Source organism: Poromitra crassiceps, assembly GCF_964638095.1.
Source record: "Poromitra crassiceps genome assembly, chromosome: 8".
Classification (NCBI taxonomy): Eukaryota; Metazoa; Chordata; class Actinopteri; order Beryciformes; family Melamphaidae; genus Poromitra; species Poromitra crassiceps.
The window spans coordinates 1,090,164-1,111,865 of record NC_139629.1 but is presented as its reverse complement, the minus strand read 5'-3'; the positions used below and the strand labels follow the sequence as shown (position 1 = coordinate 1,111,865).

At 42.7% G+C, this 21,702-nt stretch overlaps 1 protein-coding gene and 1 long non-coding RNA gene across 2 annotated transcripts in view; both read left to right on the top strand.

The window, feature by feature from the left end:
* Positions 1-5,385: 5,385 nt before the first annotated feature.
* Positions 5,386-21,702, top strand: part of LOC310780950 (sorting nexin-4-like) — a 46,876-nt gene continuing 30,559 nt past the window's right edge. The window contains exons 1-2 of the mRNA XM_083641480.1: positions 5,386-5,499; positions 12,139-12,263. Coding sequence (XP_083497606.1) covers positions 5,401-5,499; positions 12,139-12,263 — 224 coding nt within the window. The 5' untranslated portion in view covers positions 5,386-5,400. The remainder of the gene's footprint in view (positions 5,500-12,138; positions 12,264-21,702) is intronic.
* Positions 8,630-10,106, top strand: LOC310780951. The gene is made up of 3 exons (XR_014552941.1): positions 8,630-8,865; positions 9,678-9,753; positions 10,047-10,106. It is a non-coding gene; the product is annotated as an uncharacterized lncRNA (long non-coding RNA).

The following is a 21,702-nucleotide window of genomic DNA, read 5'->3' as shown; positions in this document are numbered from 1 at the left end:
ACCAGATGGAGATGATGGCTTCCGTCCCTGGGCTGTGCGGGTGACCTGACGGAGCCGGATTTTTTTTATTTAGTGATTGCCCTAATTACCTAATGATGTGATGTCATCAGTGATGCCATCAGTGATGATGTCATCAGTGATGTCATCCTACCTGGCTGAGGCTATATAAGTTCAATGATGATGTCATCAGTGATGTCAATCGTGATGATGTCATCATTGATGTCAAGTCACAGAGCAGGCGAGGCTGCGAGGTGCAGTGCTCATCAGTGATGTCATAAGAGCAAGTGAGCACAGCACAGCGGTCGAATATTGAATATTACAGAAAGTGTATGAAACCCATGACTAAAATACCGTAGTCACATTCTGTCATTGTGTTAATTACTGTAGTGAAAATAAATGAACCCGCTCAAGGACCCCTGGGGGTCCCCAGACCAATTGAATTTCAAGCAATTGAGGTGTGCTTCATTTAATGATTAAGTTCCATAACAACACTTATTTTGAGGGGGGAGATGCTTGATTAATTACCATTCAATTCAATTCAATTCAATTCAATTAAGAAATATTGAAAATCACCTCTTGGCATGGATACTCAGCACTGATCTATAGTATTATGCTTCTTTATCCTGCAGGCATTTTGGCACAAATACAGTGACTTAGTGCATAATGCACATACTGTAATGCCTATCTGAATTATAGTCATCCAACAGTCTTAGATCAGAATTTCCAAATATAGACAAGACAGGAAGACACACACACACACGCACCTCAGTGTGTGTGTGTGTGTGTGTGTGTGTGTGTGTGTGTGTGTGTACAGTATGTATGTGTGTGTGTGTGTGTGTGTGTGTGTGTGTGTGTGTGCGCTGTGCGTGCGTGCGGACAGGAAGTGGTGGTGGCTGGTTTGAGGTCAGTGGCAGGAAGGAATGGTAACTATGTCGTTGCTGTGACAACAGCTGGTCACAACGCAGGCCTCGGGTTTCCTGGCACACTGCAGCCTGTAACCGCATCCCACCATACATCCATCTATCCATCCATCCATCCCTCCATCCATCCATCCCTCCATCCATCCAACCATCATCCCTCCATCATTCCATTCATCATCGATCAATCAATCCAATATCTGCTTTTTCTCTCATTCATTCACTTGATCTCATCTGTCTCCATTGCTCATTCCATCATTCACCTGGCCTTCTCTCTCTCTCTCTGCTGTCTCTCTGCTGTCTCTCTCTCCTCGTCTCTCATTCTAACACCCTGCTCCATGCCCAGTGGCGTCTATATAAAATGCTTCCTGACTAAACGCTGCCCCACCCTTCTCTTTAAACATTCGACGCAGCACAGCCATGTGACCACAGGAGCTAAAAGGCCATGTTTCTGTGCCGTTTACTAGCCTGCGGCGTACCGCATCCCTCTCATTCCCATCTGGGCCCACAACCATGTGCAGCCAATGAGGGAGGGACTGAACAATGACATCATCACATTGAGGAAATTCATCATTGACGTGACCTTTTCCAGAATTGCGAGACTTTTCCTAAAATGAGCGTGTCGTGTCAAAGCCTTTGATTTGTGACTCCTAACTTGATGAGAACTTGTCATTCTCGTGTTAAAAGTCGATCCTAACACCTCTGAACGCTGATCTGGGATCACTCTTTAGGTCAGGTGACTTCAAAGCTTGACTATAAGACAGGGACACTGCCTCAGATTGGTTATTATCCATCTTACTGTGCACCTCATGTTGTAACCATACCAATCTGACAATCCTTGGGGTTGTGGGGGGTACCACATAAGAGTCTGCAAAGTGACTTCAGTCATGAATGGGTAAATCACAAATTTAAGCCGATAGCAGCTAAAACTGAGAAATCCTTTTCTTTGGTTTCTTATGACCGGAATGTGAAAAAATGTGTTACAACCAGAATACATTCCTCTGGAAAAAAGAGATGGGTGGGCTTGCCAGGTGACAGCCTCAGGTAGCACTACACACACACACGCACAGACATACAGACATACACACACACATAGGCATGCACGCGCACGCACGCACGCACGGCACGCACGCACGCACGCACGCACACACACACACACACACACACCATAACATAAGTGAATGAACAAGGGTTTAGGCTAATCATCAGGTGTCAGAGGGCACACTAAGTCCTACAAAATAACCCTACAGTGTCAGGTGTCAGAGGGCACACTAAGGCCTACAAAATAACCCTACAGTGTCAGGTGTCAGAGGGCACTCTAAGGCCTACAAAATAACCCTACAGTGTCAGGTGTCAGAGGGCACACTAAGGCCTACAAAATAACCCTACAGTGTCAGAGGGCACACTAAGGCCTACAAAATAACCCTACAGTGTCAGGTGTCAGAGGGCACACTAAGGCCTACAAAATAACCCTACAGTGTCAGGTGTCAGAGGGCACATAAAAGGCCTACAAAATAACCCTACAGTGTCAGGTGTCAGAGGGCACATAAAAGGCCTACAAAATAACCCTACAGTGTCAGGTGTCAGAGGGCACTCTAAGGCCTACAAAATAACCCTACAGTGTCAGGTGTCAGAGGGCACTCTAAGGCCTACAAAATAACCCTACAGTGTCAGGTGTCAGAGGGCACTCTAAGGCCTACAAAATAACCCTACAGTGTCAGGTGTCAGAGGGCACACTAAGGCCTACAAAATAACCCTACAGTGTCAGGTGTCAGAGGGCACTCTAAGGCCTACAAAATAGCCCTACAGTGTCAGAGGGCACACTAAGGCCTACAAAATAACCCTACAGTGTCAGGTGTCAGAGGGCACACTAAGGCCTACAAAATAACCCTACAGTGTCAGGTGTCAGAGGGCACTCTAAGGCCTACAAAATAACCCTACAGTGTCAGGTGTCAGAGGGCACACTAAGGCCTACAAAATAACCCTACAGTGTCAGGTGTCAGAGGGCACACTAAGGCCTACAAAATAACCCTACAGTGTCAGGTGTCAGAGGGCACTTTAAGGCCTACAAAATAGCCCTACAGTGTCAGAGGGCACACTAAGGCCTACAAAATAACCCTACAGTGTCAGGTGTCAGAGGGCACACTAAGGCCTACAAAATAACCCTACAGTGTCAGGTGTCAGAGGGCACACTAAGACCTACAAAATAACCCTACAGTGTCAGGTGTCAGAGGGCACACTAAGACCTACAAAATAATCCTACAGTGTCAGAGGGCACACTAAAGCCTACAAAATAACCCTACAGTGTCAGGTGTCAGAGGGCACACTAAGACCTACAAAATAACCCTACAGTGTCAGGTGTCAGAGGGCACACTAAAGCCTACAAAATAACCCTACAGTGTCAGGTGTCAGAGGGCACACTAAAGCCTACAAAATAACCCTACAGTGTCAGGTGTCAGAGGGCACACTAAAGCCTACAAAATAACCCTACAGTGTCAGGTGTCAGAGGGCACACTAAGGCCTACAAAATAGGCCTACAGTGTCAGGTGTCAGAGGGCACACTAAGACCTACAAAATAACCCTACAGTGTCAGGTGTCAGAGGGCACATTAAGACCTACAAAATAACCCTACAGTGTCAGGTGTCAGAGGGCACACTAAGACCTACAAAATAACCCTACAGTGTCAGGTGTCAGAGGGCACACTAAGACCTACAAAATAACCCTACAGTGTCAGGTGTCAGAGGGCACTCTAAGGCCTACAAAATAACCCTACAGTGTCAGGTGTTAGAGGGCACACTAAGGCCTACAAAATAACCCTACAGTGTCAGGTGTCAGAGGGCACTCTAAGGCCTACAAAATAACCCTACAGTGTCAGGTGTCAGAGGGCACACTAAGACCTACAAAATAACCCTACAGTGTCAGGTGTCAGAGGGCACTCTAAGGCCTACAAAATAACCCTACAGTGTCAGGTGTTAGAGGGCACACTAAGGCCTACAAAATAACCCTACAGTGTCAGGTGTCAGAGGGCACACTAAGACCTACAAAATAACCCTACAGTGTCAGGTGTCAGAGGGCACACTAAGACCTACAAAATAACCCTACAGCTGGAGGCAGAACTCGCCATCTTCGGCTGCTCTGAGTCCTCTCTGAACTTCCCTACTGCTGTGCAACAATCTCTGACACTGGGGACAACTGTCGCGAAAAGACTCATTCTGAAGGAATGGAAGTCCTCCTCTTCACCTTCTTTTCAGGTGTGGCTGATGGACATGATCTCTGTTATACAGATGGAGAGACTCAGGTCCCTGAGAAGCAACTCGCTTGGAAGGTTAGGGGAGACAGATGGCTCGCCCAGCTGGTATCTCATGGACCCCTGCCTGGGATCCCTTGTACATTATCACCTACAAGCACATATAAACACCTTGTACGGCTGGTAGCACCACGTTGTAATGTTGAATTTTCATGATGTATGTTTTTTTCTTTATTTTCCTGTGTCTGAGCCTGTTCGTAAATGTCTTGTTCGTAAATTGTTCTAAAAAAATGGGAGGGGGGTGGGCTGGGGGCATCTGTCTTTAAACTAATTCAATTAAACAAATAAAGGCATTGGAAATTGGGATCAAGGTTGACAGGTTGTGTTGACAGGTTGTGTTGAAATTCGTAAAGCAACATTTAACTCTCTTAACGCTTTTACTTGTGTAATATCTAGATTAGTAGATTATTTTACCAGTTTGATAGCTCTAATAAGACCACATGTGTCAAACTCAAGGCCCGGGGGCCAAATCCGGCCTGGCACGTCATTTTATGTGGCCCGCGAGAGCAAAGAATACAATTTGTGCAATGCAATTCCAATTGTTCTAATAGTTGTAGGCTACTATAGATATGTTATTTTTCCTATAATTCTGCTTTCAGAGCTAGTTATTAATTATTCAGTTATTACTAAAAATCAATGATAATCAAATCAGAGGCAATTATGTAATATGATAATAAGTAGGCTTGATAACATTTATATCATCAACCCGCCCTTTGAAGGCAACCATAATGCTGGTGATGAAATTGAGTTTGACACCGCTGCTCTAGACTCTCCCCATCAGTGTTAGTCGTTTTAGTCACATTTAAGTCATTTGTATCCTTCATAGTTAGTCTAGTTTTAGTTTTTATCAGTGAAAATAGGTAGGCTAGTCGACGAACATTTTTAGTCATAGTTTTCGCACTGCTGAGAATGTAGGTGACAAACTGACACAAAACAAGACTTGCATCTGTGTCACACTAGCAATGAACCTCAATGAGGTAATGGTAAACAACTATTTTGGTCCCTCAAATTGCCTATGCGCGCCTAACTTGAATTGATGTTCAAGAAACTATGAATGCGTGTTCACGTAGGCCTACCGTAATCAGCGTAGTAGCTGCGTGGCCATGGTTAGCGTGGCGTGGCGTCTGAACAGCGCATGCGCAGACGTGCTGTGCCAGCTGACAACAGCAGCGACAGATGATGATGGCGGCAGACTCTGGAAGTATCGAGGAAGTAGCTGTGATCGGTAACACTGACATCACCTCTGCGGAATCAGAGAACAACATTATAAACACGGTACAGTTATGCTTATTGTTGTGAAGCATTGTTGTCATTTTTAAACCCAGTTTTCGTGAGTTAAAACCTCCCCAGCCAGGCCTCAGCTAACTACTGGAGTTGAGTCACGTACGGATATTAGCCACGGAAAGTCTCTCTCACCTCTGCAAAAGCTGTTTCAAAATCATCTCGCTAGCATTAACGCTCATGTTACTGGTTGCGATCCCTGTGGCCAAAGTTACAACGTAACAACGTGCTTTTGCTACCAATGATCCGGGGCTAACTTTGTAAACATTCGTTACCTCCCAACGTTAGCTTAATGTAGCTAGCAAGCAAACCTAAACTTAGCTAACTTTCTTGTCAGCTGTAACAGTTGGCGTTAAGGTTATAGTTGTTCAGTTAGCTCCGTCTATTATTAGTCGAGTGTTGTTTCTGGGAGAGGACAAAGTTAATTGCAAAAATAATTTACTAGTAGCCTACCCCAGCTAGCAATCTGCCGCTGCCGCTAGTGGCCCGTGGTCGCATTTTGAGCGGCCGGGCGGCGGTGGCATTCCTTCAGCGGCCATCCGGCGGCCCACTGGAGGATGCCGCTACCTTCACTCTGGCGGAATGCCGCTGGAGGGCTAGCAGCGGCAGGCCGTCGGCAAGCCGCCAAGAATTTTCCCTCTCTAAGTACCACATCAGCGCTGGAGGGGCGCTGGTGTCTGGCCGTCGGCAGATAGGCCAAGATACTCCATCCATTAAACTGCATTCATAAGCATTATGAAACTATAGCTCTAATTTGAAACGATGGGCTAAGTTCTGTTCTCTTTTGTTTGAAAGAGACTATTTAATGGATTTCTGTTTTTATTAGGCTACACAAAGGCAAAAATACCTTCACAGCATTCGAAAATGAACTTAGCAAGATTTTCCAAAGCTCTATAGGCCTATGGATGAAAAACACAAATGCCCAAAAATTATACATTGTATTTGAGAAGTTTATTGTAGCCTATTTAATTTCTGTAGTAATTGTTTTGTCCGTGCAGCATTTACTTTTTATTTATGTTGTTCTCTCAAATTTTTGGGTTAGTCTTTGAATTAAAAAACATAGTGGACAAACATTTCTAATCACCTGTGTTGGAATGTTCTTTGAATACCAGAAATCAAAATCAATAGCTTATAAATTCACTTTATTGAATTGTTCACGCCTGAGTCGTAAACCAGAGCAAATTAAAATACAACCGGATGGATGTTGGACTTTGAATGGTTTTGAATGACCAAGCAAAGTGGTCTATAGCTTATGTGCTTGATAGTGCATCCATGGCCTAGCCACTTGACTTGATGTCTAGTGCAGTGGTTCTCAAACTTTAAACTGACACAAATTAGACAACGGAGCCTCATTTGATAATATTTTGTCCCAACTGATATGATTTTTAGCTTTTGTGACTACCCTCCCATGTGTGGTCGTCACAATGTTTTATAATATAAAGTGTATGAAACCCATGACCAAAATACTCATGCATTCTGTCATTGTGTTACTTATCTTTGGAATTCTTCTGAAAATGAATTACTTTTTTTGCTGGGTATACCCCTGGAAGCCCCTCAAGGACCCCTGGGGGTACCTGGACCCCACTTTGAGAACCTCTGTAGATTTTTTTTAATCAAAAAGCTCATTTCTGGCAGTTTGTAAGTAAATAAATAAATAAATAAAATTACTGTAATTAAAAAAAAAATCCATTGTTCTCAGGTGGGACAAGGCCCAAAATGATCACTGTAAGCAGAGTATTGATCACTATAAGCAAATTATTCATAACAGCATGGAATAATTCAGGACCAAGGTTTTTGATCAATATAAGCAGTTGATCACTATAAGTATGTATATATATATATATATACACACACAGATCCTTTCCCAAAAATTTGAATATCATGGAAAGTTTTCTTCCATAATTCCTTTCAAAAAGTGAAACTTTCATAGATTATAGATTCATTACACACAAAGTGAAATATTTCTAGCCTTTATTTGTTTCATTTTTCATAATTTTGGCCTACAGCTCCAGAAGACCCCCAATACAGTATTTCAAGAAAGTATTATAGTGTGAAGAAAATCAGCAGTTACTTCTCAGTTATGACTGACTCCAGCCTCAGTCCACTCCCTCTGAATCTCTGCCAAATTTTTTGAATCGTCTTTGCTTGACAATCCGCTGAAGTCCACGGTTATCCATGTTATTTCCATGATATTCAATTTTTTTTAAAGGATCTGTATGTGTGTGTGTGTGTGTGTGTGTGTGTGTGTGTGTGTGTGTGTGTGTGTGTGTGTGTGTGTGTGTGTACACAAAGGGGAAAAAATCATTTTAGGAGTAGAATGTGAATCTGTATGAATTTTGCAATACAGATGTGGAGACAAAAGATCACTTTTTTCCCCTGCAAAATTACTTATAATTGGCCTAATTTTAATTTATGGATAATCTAGCATTGATGCATTTCTACTTGAACATGTCAAATTTGGAATGTTTATAGAAGATAGCAACATATTTTTGGCAAAATATTGTATAGGCCTACACAAAATTTAAGGCACAACAGGGCTGTGTCTACCCAGTTGTAGCCTAATTTAACCTCTGGAACAATTGTTTTGTCCCTGGAATATAAATAAATAAATAAATAAATAAATAAATAAATAAATAAATAAAGTGCAAATAATAATAGGTAGATGTCCAAGAAGAATAAACGTGGGTCATTTATTCACTGGGTATGCAGTGTTATATTTTTCAGCCAGATGCAGGATGATGGCTCTCTCTCTCTCTCTCTCTCTCTCTCTCTCTCTCTCTCTCTCTCTCTCTCTCTCTCTCTCTCTCTCTCTCTCTCTCTCTCTCTCTCTCTCTCTCTCTCTCTCTCTACTTTATTACACTGGTCAGGTCTGCACTGCAGTCTATATATCCCCCCCCCCCATGTCTCATCTGTATCCATTTGTCTGATGTTGTTTTTGTGTGTGTAATGTTAACAGTTTGAAATAAAGATTATTGGGAGGGAGGGGGGGGGGGGGGGTTGAGAGTGACGATGGGAAGTGAAGAATTTTGGCACTTTTGCGTTGCCGTAGTGTGACGTTGTGTCTGCGTCCAGGCCATTGAGGCTACGTGTGTCCTGGCGCCATTTTATGAATGGGATTTCAGGAAGCAAACATGCGCCGAGTACTGATAGCAACAATCTTTGAAAAAGTCGTTTTAAACCATGACTTGTCTTCACCTATCTACAAAACACAGGACTGATTATAAAAGCGATATACGGACAATAACAGACCGGTTGGTGGCGATCATCCGCTGCCTTCTTGCAACTTCATCACAAGAAAAACAAGACGTGCACGACAACAAAGAACACTGAAAACTTCGGGGCTCTTTGAAAAGCAGATCGGTAAGAATATTTAACGCTATATTTGTAAATCCTATTGTGCTCTGCTGCGATCTTACCATTAGCCATTTCGCTGGTTAGGCAGATAACAACAAGTTAGATGGCTAATAGTTAAATGTCGTTGTGTAGTCAGCTTTTTGTGTTACACATAGGCCTACAAGTAGCAGAGGCTAGCGTTAGCCACTCTACCCAGTGAAGAAATGCATGGGCCATCTACATCTTGTTAAAAAACCTTCCACGTTTCTTGGAGTAAAACGTAAAAAGGCATCGGTTGCAAACATCTATTTTGTGCTCATTCTGGATATATCAATACACCATTAACGGTGTTATTCGGCCGTTTAACGTTAACGTACATAATTCCGTTTGCTTTCGCGGCTATAAACAGACAATTGATTAAACTAACGTTACAGAGTACAGCCCATTGTTAGTGTGTTGCTGCTCACGTTAATTTACTGCGTGCATATTCTTCTGTTTGCGTGCACGGCCATGTAAGATGAGATCAAAACTAACGTTACAGACCGTTACAGTCTGTGACTGTTAGTCTGTAAATCGTTTGTATTATTTATTTCCTTTTACCCCCACACTGATGCAAGCTCTATTTTGGACCAAACAGGCTTGAGATGAGCCATATGAAGCTGCTAGAGTCCAGCAGCTGCATAAATACAAAAATGTGAAATTATTATCGCTTATCGGACAAGAGAAGCAGATATTTGTCTGTTATAGGTATCAGCTCAAAAATCCCTCCTAGCAGCATCATAAAAGGCATTCAAATAGCTATTTTATTTTTCTAATGTAGCTCCCTTTGTTTGTTTCAGGTTGGGCCAATGGACAGCTTTGTCAGAGACACATTGGCGGAGTGGCAACTTCAAGACCTCGTAGATAGTTTTAAAGGTAAGGTTTCTATTTTATTTTTTATAAATATTCTTATGGAAAATTATTATTTCTTTAGCCGTAGCTTGGCCTCGCCTGCCCTATTGGCACGCCCGTGTGTGTGTGTGTTGCTCTCACTAAATATTATTGCATCAGTGATGTCACAATGCCTCCATGTGTAGGTGTGTGTGTGCCCCCCGCCCCCCTTTTTGTTTTAATACATATAAAATTGTACTTCAACAAACTGTAATGACTAGTCTTCATGTCCTCAATCTTTCTTGTTCACCTCTCGTCCATCTCTCTCCGCTGCATAGCTGGGTTTCGGAGGAGCCGGCCTTGTCCACCACGTGCAACGCCGTCAAAGAGAAAAAGACCTGTGACTCCCTCTGCCTGCAAGTGTTCTCGAGTCCAGGAGTCCAAGTCCAGGACTCGTGACTCGACTCGAGGCACTCGTGACTCGGACTTGGCTATCCGCCTCTTCAATGAGACCCGAAAGCCTCCACAAGCCCATGCCCCCCATGGACTTATCCCACAGACACTTGAAGACACTTGACATCTTTCATATGGACATTATTATCCCACGGCCATGGACACAACCATTACACATCACTTAAGGACTTACTGGGCATTTTATGGACTTATTACACGCCACGGACATTTACATGGACTCCACTATGTCACTTTCAAGGTCTGTTACTTTGCACTTTAATGCAAATTAATTTGAAAATTGCCTTTCTGTCTGCCTGATTTGTATTGCTGCGCTGCATACTGCACAAAGACAAATTCCTCATTTGTAACATGTTCATTATGGCTATTAAGTAAGCTTGAATCTTGAGACTATTGTTTATTTATATACTAGACTCCCCCTGCTAGTATTGACTTACAATCATTACAGTCCTTGATAATTACCCACCTATAATAACACACAATTTTATATAAAATTTACTTTTTGGAACACGGTGGAAAAGGAATATCTATGATGTGCTGCTGTGCGTGACTTTATGCCTGTTTTCTATTTGTATCTTTATGACTGTTTTATTTGACTATTGCACTATTTAAGGCAGATTTTGCTTTGCTTTGTTTTTTTTTATACATTATTTTTGGCTTGATGTGTTTTTTTTAATATATAGCCTACATAATATGCAACATATAGCTACAGAGTTGTCAAGTTTTTTGCTATTTGCAATGCACAGTTGTCAAATCATCATCCTTTGATTGATTTCTTATGTCCATAAATAAAATAACAAAAAGTTCACGGATCTGTTCTCCTTTAAATTATTATTGTTGTATGAATACTCACATGTTATCATTTAAATCATTGTAATTATGTGCATTATTGAAGTGGTTCTCAACCTTTTTTAACCAAATAGGCTACCTCAGAAATTACCACCATATTTAAGTATGAGAGGAAGGGAGCCCTGCCAGTGGAGAAGCACTGCATGCATGCATTAGCATAACAATGTATATGGGGGCTGGGAGGTGCAATACCAGCGGCATGCCATCAGCGTGCCGTGCAAGGGCCGCTGGCTGTGTACGCTGGTGCCGCCAGCGGACCGCCAGCGAGCCACCCCGGCGGACCGCTGTTTCACCGACTAGCACGACCGCAGCGGAGCCGCTGCGGCTGCCGACGGTGGCCCGCCGAATTGGTCTCCGGCTTGCCGCCGGCGGCCCGCCCATGATCTGCTAGCTGGGACGCTACTTGTTTGTCTATGGCTGACTTGCTTCGTGGATGATAGGCTTGTCTTGTGATCTGCACACGCCTATCATGACTGTATATTGCTGAATATGCAAAATGACCGCCTCTGTCTACGTGCTTTCTCTACGTGTTTAGCGCACACACACATCCATCTCTCTCTCTGTGTTTTCCTGTCAGTCTTATCCTTTCTGCTGTCCTCTACTGTCTATCTGTACACATTTCACTCTTTCTTTCTGCTGTCCTCTACTGTCTATCTGTACACATTTCACTCTTTCTTTCTGCTGTCCTCTACTGTCTATCTGTACACATTTCACTCTTTCTTTCTGCTGTCCTCTACTGTCTATCTGTACACATTTCACTCTTTCTTTCTGCTGTCCTCTACTGTCTATCTGTACACATTTCACTCTTTCTTTCTGCTGTCCTCTACTGTCTATCTGTACACATTTCACTCTTTCTTTCTGCTGTCCTCTACTGTCTATCTGTACACATTTCACTCTTTCTTTCTGCTGTCCTCTACTGTCTATCTGTACACATTTCACTCTTTCTTTCTGCTGTCCTCTACTGTCTATCTGTACACATTTCACTCTTTCTTTCTGCTGTCCTCTACTGTCTATCTGTACACATTTCACTCTTTCAGCATAGTCTGCTTTTGTTCTGATTCTCTCTTTGTCTCATCCCACATACCCCTCCTCCCTTTCTCTGCTGCACAGATGGTGGAGAGAGGCACAGCCCTGTTGAGAAAGATGGAGATAAATGTGGCAGAGGCAGAGAAGAGAACGGGGAAGAACACGGTTAACATGCAGGAAACCTATACTGTCTACCTCATAGAAACACGGTAGGTTAACATGCAGGAAACCTATACTGTCTACCTCATAGAAACACGGTAGGTTAACATGCAGGAAACCTATACTGTCTACCTCATAGAAACACGGTAGGTTAACATGCAGGAAACCTATACTGTCTACCTCATAGAAACACGGTAGGTTAACATGCAGGAAACCTATACTGTCTACCTCATAGAAACACGGTAGGTTAACATGCAGGAAACCTATACTGTCTACCTCATAGAAACACGGTAGGTTAACATGCAGGAAACCTATACTGTCTACCTCATAGAAACACGGTAGGTTAACATGCAGGAAACCTATACTGTCTACCTCATAGAAACACGGTAGGTTAACATGCAGGAAACCTATACTGTCTACCTCATAGAAACACGGTAGGTTAACATGCAGGAAACCTATACTGTCTACCTCATAGAAACACGGTAGGTTGAGAAAAACCATAGCCTGTGTTGTGTTGACAGCAATCTGAGCACGCACTCTATCAGTCTGACGACTAATATGACCCTGGGACAGACGGCTGATATATCATGATGATATATATATCAGGGTTTCCGCTGTAGAGCGGACGTCCCACCCCTTCCGTCATTGTTTACACTCCGACAACGTCTCATATGCAGCTAATTTTATTATTATTATTTTTTTTTTTTATTATTAGCCTACATGTGGTCTGGACTCTGGACCTACAGTACAACTGATCAGCTCCAACTCCATTCTCACGTCAATTGGACTGTAAACAATAACCGTGGGGCATGGAAGCGGAAGTCTTGGTGCAGACATCCACTATACAGCGAAAACCTGATGTACAGTATGGCCGTCTGTCCCAGAGTCATATTAGTCGTCAGACTTATAGACTCTGAGTTCCCCGTTTGTGTTGACAGTACCGGCAGCAACAAGAGAGCTAGCTCCCTTGGCGGAGCTGGTTAACCAGCCTTTATACTGGGGAGTGAGTTTAACCAACTTACTCGCGACCACTCGGGACCCATGAGGACTTACATGGATTGGGGGCTCTGGGTGGTGGGAAGGGCCGTGGTGAGGGATGAGGCTCGGGGAAAGGGGCCGTAGCTAGGGATAGGAAGGTCCTAGAGAGTCGGGGTTCCAGGGGTGGGTAGGGGGAGTGGCTGAGGGGATGTGGGTGGTTTTGGGGTAGGGGTAGGACCATTGTCCATGTTGAAAACGATTAGCCGTCTTGTTGAGGTTAGGGATGCATCGATTATAAATTTTGATGTACGATTATAGTCTGAGAAAAAACCATGATTATCACGGTTTCACGATTATTGTTATGGACGTATAAAAATCACATGAGCATTCTCTAAATAGAGGTTTTATTGTATTTCCCCCACAATCTTAACAGTTGCTGCCTTCCGGAATACTAATGCATGATATGGATTTTTACAGCCGATAGTATAGGCCTACGCTAACCGATAAATATTCTCCTGGCCAATAACCGATACGATAAACATACTATGTTACTTTTTTCACATTTTTGTATTTAAAAAAATAAGTTCTTAACCTGTATTTTATGCACACCTGGGATTAAAAAAAGAAGAAAGGGCAGATGTAGTGAGCAAAGATGGATGATTTAATATTCCATGGCTCTGACCTAATCAAATCTAACTGACATCACTATTGTGAACATAAAACAAACAACATTTCTGATATAATATGATTGTATTAGTAAAGTGTATCACTCAATAGTCAATAAAAAAAATATTTTATTATTACTTTATAGAAGCGAAAGCCTATAGCTGCTTAGTCTGCAGAAAAAAACACAAAAGGCATAGTAACTTAGACTCTTATTGGCATGTTACTGGCAACTAAATGTGCCGTCTGAAATGAATTTTGCATTGGGGTCAGTTCTATTGAAGTGATGATGGGGCAGGCATGGAAAGCCTCACTATAAGCCATCATGTGTCGTTTCACTTTTTACTGGAAAATGCTCCCTCTGGATTAAAGAAAGGACACTCTGTGGTGTTGACTGGTGTTTGTTATGTAAATGTGCGCATTTGTTTTCCTTGTCTCAGTCAGATCATGACTGCCAAGCAGCTAGCTACGTTAGCTTCACGTTATTAGGCCTACATGTAACGTTAGCGGGTTGCTTTTGGAGTTGACACAAACCCTTGATGTTTCTTTTCATGTAAAGCATGAGGTTCTCTATGGTTTAGGCCAGCGCTGGGAGCATGAAGTGCTTTAAATGCGGGGATGTTTGGTCACAACGAGCTTGAGGAACTATGTACGCTAGGCCATGGCCAGCTAGCTAACATTAGCCACAACAGCTAACGTTAACGTCAATGACTGTAACGCTAAACAAATCCGCTGCCTCTTCCCCACGTTTGGTTTAACGTAACACCAGCTCAGACTTTCCCCTAATCTCAGAAACCTTGCGGGACATGTATTGCAACATTTATGTTGGGCTGGCATCCATGGCTAGGCTACAGACTGGCTACTACTGGGAGACATGGCAGCCATAGGATGGCAGCTGCCTGTGTTTGGTGCCTCCGCTAAATAGTCCGTGCGGAAACGAAGCGAGAAAGACAGGTTCCTCTCCTTCCAGCGCCGTCTGCGCCGCATGGGAGTTTAAACTGACGGACTGTTGTGAAACAAAACACTCGGTGTAGCGGAGCCTCTGCGGTTATATAACCGTGACGTTTTAAATCGTGGTTAATAGTCAAACCGGTTAACCCCTGCATCCCTAGTTGAGGTACTCCCACACATTGCCTAAAGTGCCATAAGGCTGAATGGCCACACCACCAAACATGTTACACACTGCACTGTGGGCTTCAAGTTATTTGTTCTTGTATGAATCTGGACAGACATGGATGCACAATGCTCACTTATTGGCGGATGCAGTATTTCTAGTATATACCTATAAGCAGTCAAGTTGTCTCTACTGTTCCCTCTTCTATTTTTTTTATGGTATTGCATTGTTTTCCATTGAGAAGACAGTATTCACAGAATATTTACATTTCTATCAAATCCTTATATAAAAGTCAATAATGGTGTATATACTGTAGTCTAGTTTGGCAACAAAATTAAATTTGTACTTTAAAAATGTGCAGGCCAGATACCCTGTCAGATAGAGAGTCGTGATTGGAGGGGTGGGTAGGGGGAGTAGCTAGGGGGTGTGGGTGGTTGGAGGGGGCATGGTGAGGAAAAGGGGCAGAGCTGGGGAAAATGGGCGGAGCTAGGGATAGGAAGGTCGTAGAGCAGACCTGGGCATTATACGGCCCAGGGGCCAGAACCGGGGTGGGCCTAGGGGAAAGGGATAGGAAGGTCGTAGATAGAGAGTCAGGGGTTCGAGGGTTGGGCAGGGCCCTAGGGGGAGTGGCTGAGGGGATGGAGGTGGTTTTGGGGTAGGACCATTGTCCAGGTTGAAAACGATTAGCCGTGTTGTTGAGGAACCCCCAAACATTGCTTAAAGTCGAGCTGAACCCAAAAATGACTTTTCTTTTCTTTTAGTTCAAATACCTGGGTATGCAGTGCACCTATTTAATAATGTATGCAAAGAAAATCCCAACAATCTAATTTCTTTCGTTTTTCACACTTTTTCACATCAAAAGTTCATTTTTCAAGATTTCATTGATAACAGTAATGTACAGTTTGCTGACGTCACCTAGTACTATCAAATTTCTACCCCTTTTCAACCAATCATTTCACGACATGCAGCTGTCAATCAAATCTTCATTTCAGGATAATTTTCTCTTCCAAATGAAGTAGAAAATGGCGCCTAGTGCCTGTCATCTGGCAGAATTCCTTTCCCATAAACTAACTACTAAATTGGCCAATTGTTAGAAACATGAACAATAAACAAAAACTATCATCTCTAAGAATGCAAAGAAATGTAACTGGCTCGTTAAAACGCGCATTCCAGGGATATCGTATTTACAGCAGCGATAATGGAGCGCGCATCCGAGAGCTTGGTTGTCAGGGGTCGCACTTCGGAGATTCGGCAACACGAAGGCAGCTGGCTGCCTGCGGCTCGCTGAGCTCCACTCAGCCACTAACCTCGCGTCACCAGGCTCTTCCCGAGGGGAGCGCCACAACACAATGAATCCCACTGGATTTGGAGGGGGAGCACGCCAGGATTGGCCAAAGCCCAATCCAGTCCCCAGAATTGTCAAATAAAATCATCGACATGATACTATGACCCGCCTCTCAACCTGTCATCTTAGACAAAGGCCCAATCCCAATTCTTTTCTTAACCCTCAAGCTCAACCCTCAAGCTCAACCCTCAATCTTAGTAGCCCTCAAAACTAAGTGTTAAGGGCTGTCTTGCGACTTTAAAATGGGACAGCCCTTAAAGGCAGATACGTCTTCAGACTGTGGGGGGCAGCAATACGCCAAAGCTCCGTCCAGTCTGTCAATTCAAAAGGAGAGGAAAAAAGCATCCTTACAAATATTTCCTTGATAATATAGATGTAGAAATTACGATAACCATTGTATTATCTTAGTTTAAATGTCATTTTATGGATTTCCGTTTTGGAGCCTAACACATTTGTTGTTGCTAACTATCGATAGTCAGTAGCCGTGCTGGTCAAGCCATATTATTATTATTATATTATAACATTGTTAACGTTGTTACGAAATGCCATAATTCTCGGTGGTAATGTCGTTGTTGAGTTGTTTTTATCAAGATACAGCCTACGTGTAATGCAACGCACCACAAAACAAGTGGGGGCTAGAATGACCGTGCTTTCCGACGTGAGGGCTGGCTTGACTGCAGTTAAACACTGCAGTCAAGCCAGCCCTCATGTCGGAAAGCACGGTCATTCTAGCCCCCACTCGTTAGCAACAACAATTGACAACCCTATTCCAAAACGGAAATCCATAAAATGACATTAAACTAAGCTAATACAATGGTTATCGTAATTTTTACATCTCTATTAACAAGGAAATACTTACATTTGTAGGAGTGCTTTTTCGCTGCTTTCCCCGCCATCTTTCATCTGAAGGGATCTAGCTGATGACACGCAAGGGATTCTGGGATCGCACTCACCGCCAAGGGTGGTGCTGGAAAATCTCAAAACTGAGGGCTGTTCAGTGCTCAAACTCGACCCTTAATTTAACACACTGAGAATCGGGACAGCACTAGCACTTCGCGGGAGTGCGCATTTTTGAGACTGAGGGTTAAGATTGAGGGTTAAGATAGGAATTGGGATTGGGCCAAACTATGTTTTCAGTCTGAAACGGACTCATATGCACGTGACGAACAGGTTCAGTTCGACTTTAAGGTGCCATAAGGCTGAATGGCCACACCACTGCACTGTGGACTTCAAGGTATTTGTGCTTATATGAGTCTGGACAGACATGGCATTGGCTGTAGACTGTTATTAATACTGTTACACTTTACAGCTCTGTTACATCCTACCTCACTCATCTTCTATCTTTTAACTTCCCATTGTGTCTATTGACTCTTATAGTGTGATTTTTTTTTATTTTTTTTTGTATGAATGTAAACTGTGTGTGTGTGTATATGGTACCCTGAGTTGCACTGCACTCATTTCCAATCAACTCTGTTGAAATGGCAAATAAAGTATTGAATTGAGTTCAGTTCAAATGAATTATAATAGGAAGTTATTTAGTTATTAACAGTTACACAAATTATGTACCATCATGCCCACTAACTGACAGGAAAATTGATATTATTTGTTTAAAAAGCCAGATGCACTCTCCATTTTCAATAATCCAAGACCATAAGTGATTGAAATAGAACTGGCATGTTTTCCTTCCATTGATGATGATGGGGGCATGATAGCTGCAGGCATCTCTAAATGCAGGGTTGTATGAATGAACTGCTGAGTCTGTAGATTTTCACTGCGTCATATCTCTGATCCATTCCAGATAGTGATTCAGAAAAGTATGGTAGTTTGTGTTCTCAATCATCAGCTAGCTATCAATTAAGATTATGTAAAAATGGTTACTTTTAATCGTTTTCAACAAACTGAAGTGTAGAATTTGAAGTCTTGTGTGTCATGTAGCGAAGTAGATTGACATACAGTGCAAACAGTGGACATGTCAGCCCAAGAACAAGACAGCTTCAGCACCAGGGACAGTTCCTCAAGCTTCAGATGGCTGAGGTGACAGATAAAAGGAGATGTAATGACTTCTACAGCCTACTTCCCCCCCCCAGACCTATACTAGCCCAAAGCAATTTCTTCTTGCATGTCTAACTCTGATGTAAAAGAAAAGACAAACTAAATCTGTAACTTTACAATGTAACAATATTTTAATATTGTACAAAATCTGCATCTTATAACTGAAACATTACATTTCTTAGTGCTTATGCTTATGTGACTGGGAGTATGGGAACAAAACACAGAGGAAAATACAACAATTAAAGAACATATAAAAATATAATTAAATCATCCTGAGCTACAACTGAACATTATGTACATCAGTTCCAAGGCAGTGTAAGAGAGAGTGTAACTGAAAGAGCACAGGCGTAATCCCTTTAACAGACAAAATATGTCCATCTAAAGCCACATGTCCTGTTGAAGTTGACCCTAAAAATGACGGTGCGAAAGGTCTAATTAATAGGCTCGGTTTACATCAATGTTAAGGCCACAACATGAACAATGCAAAGATGGCAGGTTATATTCTATGTATGTATGCAGTAACTTGTATTTAAGTTGTGTTTTAAGTCTTTGCTCAGGCTCCTGCTACAAGCTTTAAGTAGCTTCTTTGGAGACCTGGCACTCCACACAATTGTATCTTGATGTTGATCTACATGTCAACTGTTTGTGTGTGTGGGGAGCGAAATAAATCTGAATCTGAATCTGAATTCTAGATGAAAGTACTGACATACAATGAACAGCAGAGGGAGACACAGACTATCTGATAGTGAACATGATTCATGAGATTTCAGTACTGTATTATGCAGTAGCGGACGGTATCCAATTACAATTCAAAGAGGTCAAGATAGAGAGAATTAACTCGAGCAAAGGTCCGGAACATCGTCATTTCTAACTTGCGTTATGATTGAGTGCCATATAGGCCTATATTGAAGTAGCCTAATAGTATCAATGACTGCGTTTACATGGACTTGAGTATCCCGGTTCTGAGGCTTATCCTGGTTTTGATCATATTCTGGATATGGCGTTTACATGGAAGAGAGAGAAAGCAGGTTACTCATATCCCTGTATACATGATCAGTACTAGTATCCCGGTTACTGATCACTGCATGCTATTTGCGCAGGCGCCTGTGATCGTTACAATACAAACCGGGGTCATTATTATTATTATTATTTTTTTTTTTTGCTTATTGGGTGCTTGTGACGTGACGTCATTCACCTTTTTTGGGCAAAGACGTGGGATTCCCTTGGATTCCGTCTTCATGGTGGAGTGTCCCCGTTTGCGTGCAGCGCGCGGCTTTTGCTTTCATTTGAGTCACAACACCTTCGTCCTGTAGTCTGTATACTACAGACTTGAATAGGGCAGCATTTCGATGCTTTCTCCTATCTAAGCTGCCATGCATTTAAGTCTTTCATCACCAAAAGACAAAACTCGGCAAAACTCCATTTCCTCATCGCTCCAGAAGTGAGACTTGGCTGAAGCCGCGCCTGCGCAGGTAGCTCTGCTGCGGTCAGAAAGCAGGATAAGGTGTATATACATGCAGCAGTATCCCGGGTTCTTTCGGAGTACTCCAGCTAGCATAACCGGCTTTCTCAAAACCGGGATAAGGGCTTATCCAGGTTTCTGAAACCGGGATATGATGTTTACATGCGCAAACACATAAACGGGATACTCCAAAACCCCGACAGTAACCGGGATACTCAAGTCCATGTAAACGCAGTCAATGTCAATCGGTGGCGAGCTGAGCTGGGCTAGTGAAGAGCACTAGCAGACAAAGCACAGATCGTTAGAGCAAACATACCCACTCAAGTCTGTGCAATGAACCCTTCTGCTATGAGCGTGTCGCTTCCTGAGATGGCTTCTAGTTTCCTGGCTGGGCGGTGTCCTTCGGGCCAATCACAGTGCTTAAACCGCAAGCTCCACACCACTGGGATGCGCCGTGCGGGAAACAAACAGACCTTCAACCTCAAAGCATCCACAGTTTACCGTAAGAGAGAAGAAACTACCGTAATTTCCGCACTATAAGCCGCACCGGAGTATAAGCCGCAGCAGCAAAATTGCCGGTTTGTTATATAAGCCGCACCGGACTATAAGCCGCGGGTGTTTTAGTTTTTTTTTTTTTTTTTTTTTTTTTGTGTTTTAATGTTTAATTACCATATGTAAGGGTTCGTGCACAGAGGGGATTGTCGGGAAAGAGATGGCTGTTTGAGGAAGCTCCCATTTATTAACCTGTTAACCCCTAAGCCTATTTTTCAGCTCACCTGCCGAAAATGACATGCCTGAACTGAATTGAGTATATCTCCACAACTACAGGGTATTTTCTGAAAATTATTTTTTTCAAAAGCTAGCCAACACCTGTGAGATTGCTGTAGAAGTGTCAGAATCAATTACAAATGTACTGTATCAGAGTAAAATCAGTTAGAACATGGCAAAAAAATTAAAATTCAAGCTCCGCCCAAAAAAAACAACACTATTTTGGATGAAAAGCACCTGAAAATCATGGGTTGGTAGCCAAATTATTCTATGGAGCAGTAGACTAATGTCTTATGAGTGCTTGTATCAAAGCAAATCCTTAGAAAGTGAACCAGAGCAATTTGACAGATGATTTACTACATGTAGGCCCAGGCGGACCTGATCTGGGCACATTTTGGGCATCATGAGTGCCATTTGACTTTTCTATGGTAGAACACTGAAATACCTTTTTTTTCTCCTATTTACATATCACTATAGGTACTCAGTTAATATGCGTTATGGTTTGGATAACCCTCAAGCCTTATATCTGTATTTTTACTCTGTGAAATGCATCAAAAGGGCTTCTTCAATTTGCCTGCAAAGCCTGGGGCGATACGCAGAGGGCTATCTCGGGACCCCATTGGCCGATTTCGATGATTGACACCTCTTTGGAAGCGTCAGAGCCAATAGAATCGACGTGGACTGAAATAATTTACATCAGGCAGTTTTTTCAGGAAATGCTGTCGACTGAACCCAAAGCTCGTCTATTCTGTGAAGATGACCACTCCATGTAAAATCCTCCATATGGCTTTGTAAACACGATGACTGTAAAAAACAATGCTTTAAGATGATGAAGAGGCATTAGGAGTAGCAATTAGTAGCGTTTTTATGAAGTCAAACACAACTTTTGATTTGAAAACAGCAAAGGAAGACATAACTTGTAGTTTTATCTGTAAAACGTGAAACAGTTTTTTGCTGTTCTTTGACAGCCTACTGAGTGAGTTTTCATCTCTCAGAGACGAGCTATACCTCTTTAGAAAGAGCAGAGTGTTAGCTTTCGAAAGCCACCTCGTTTGGAGAGAAAAGATTCACTCGCAAAAACAAATCACCACGTAAACGCAGGCATGC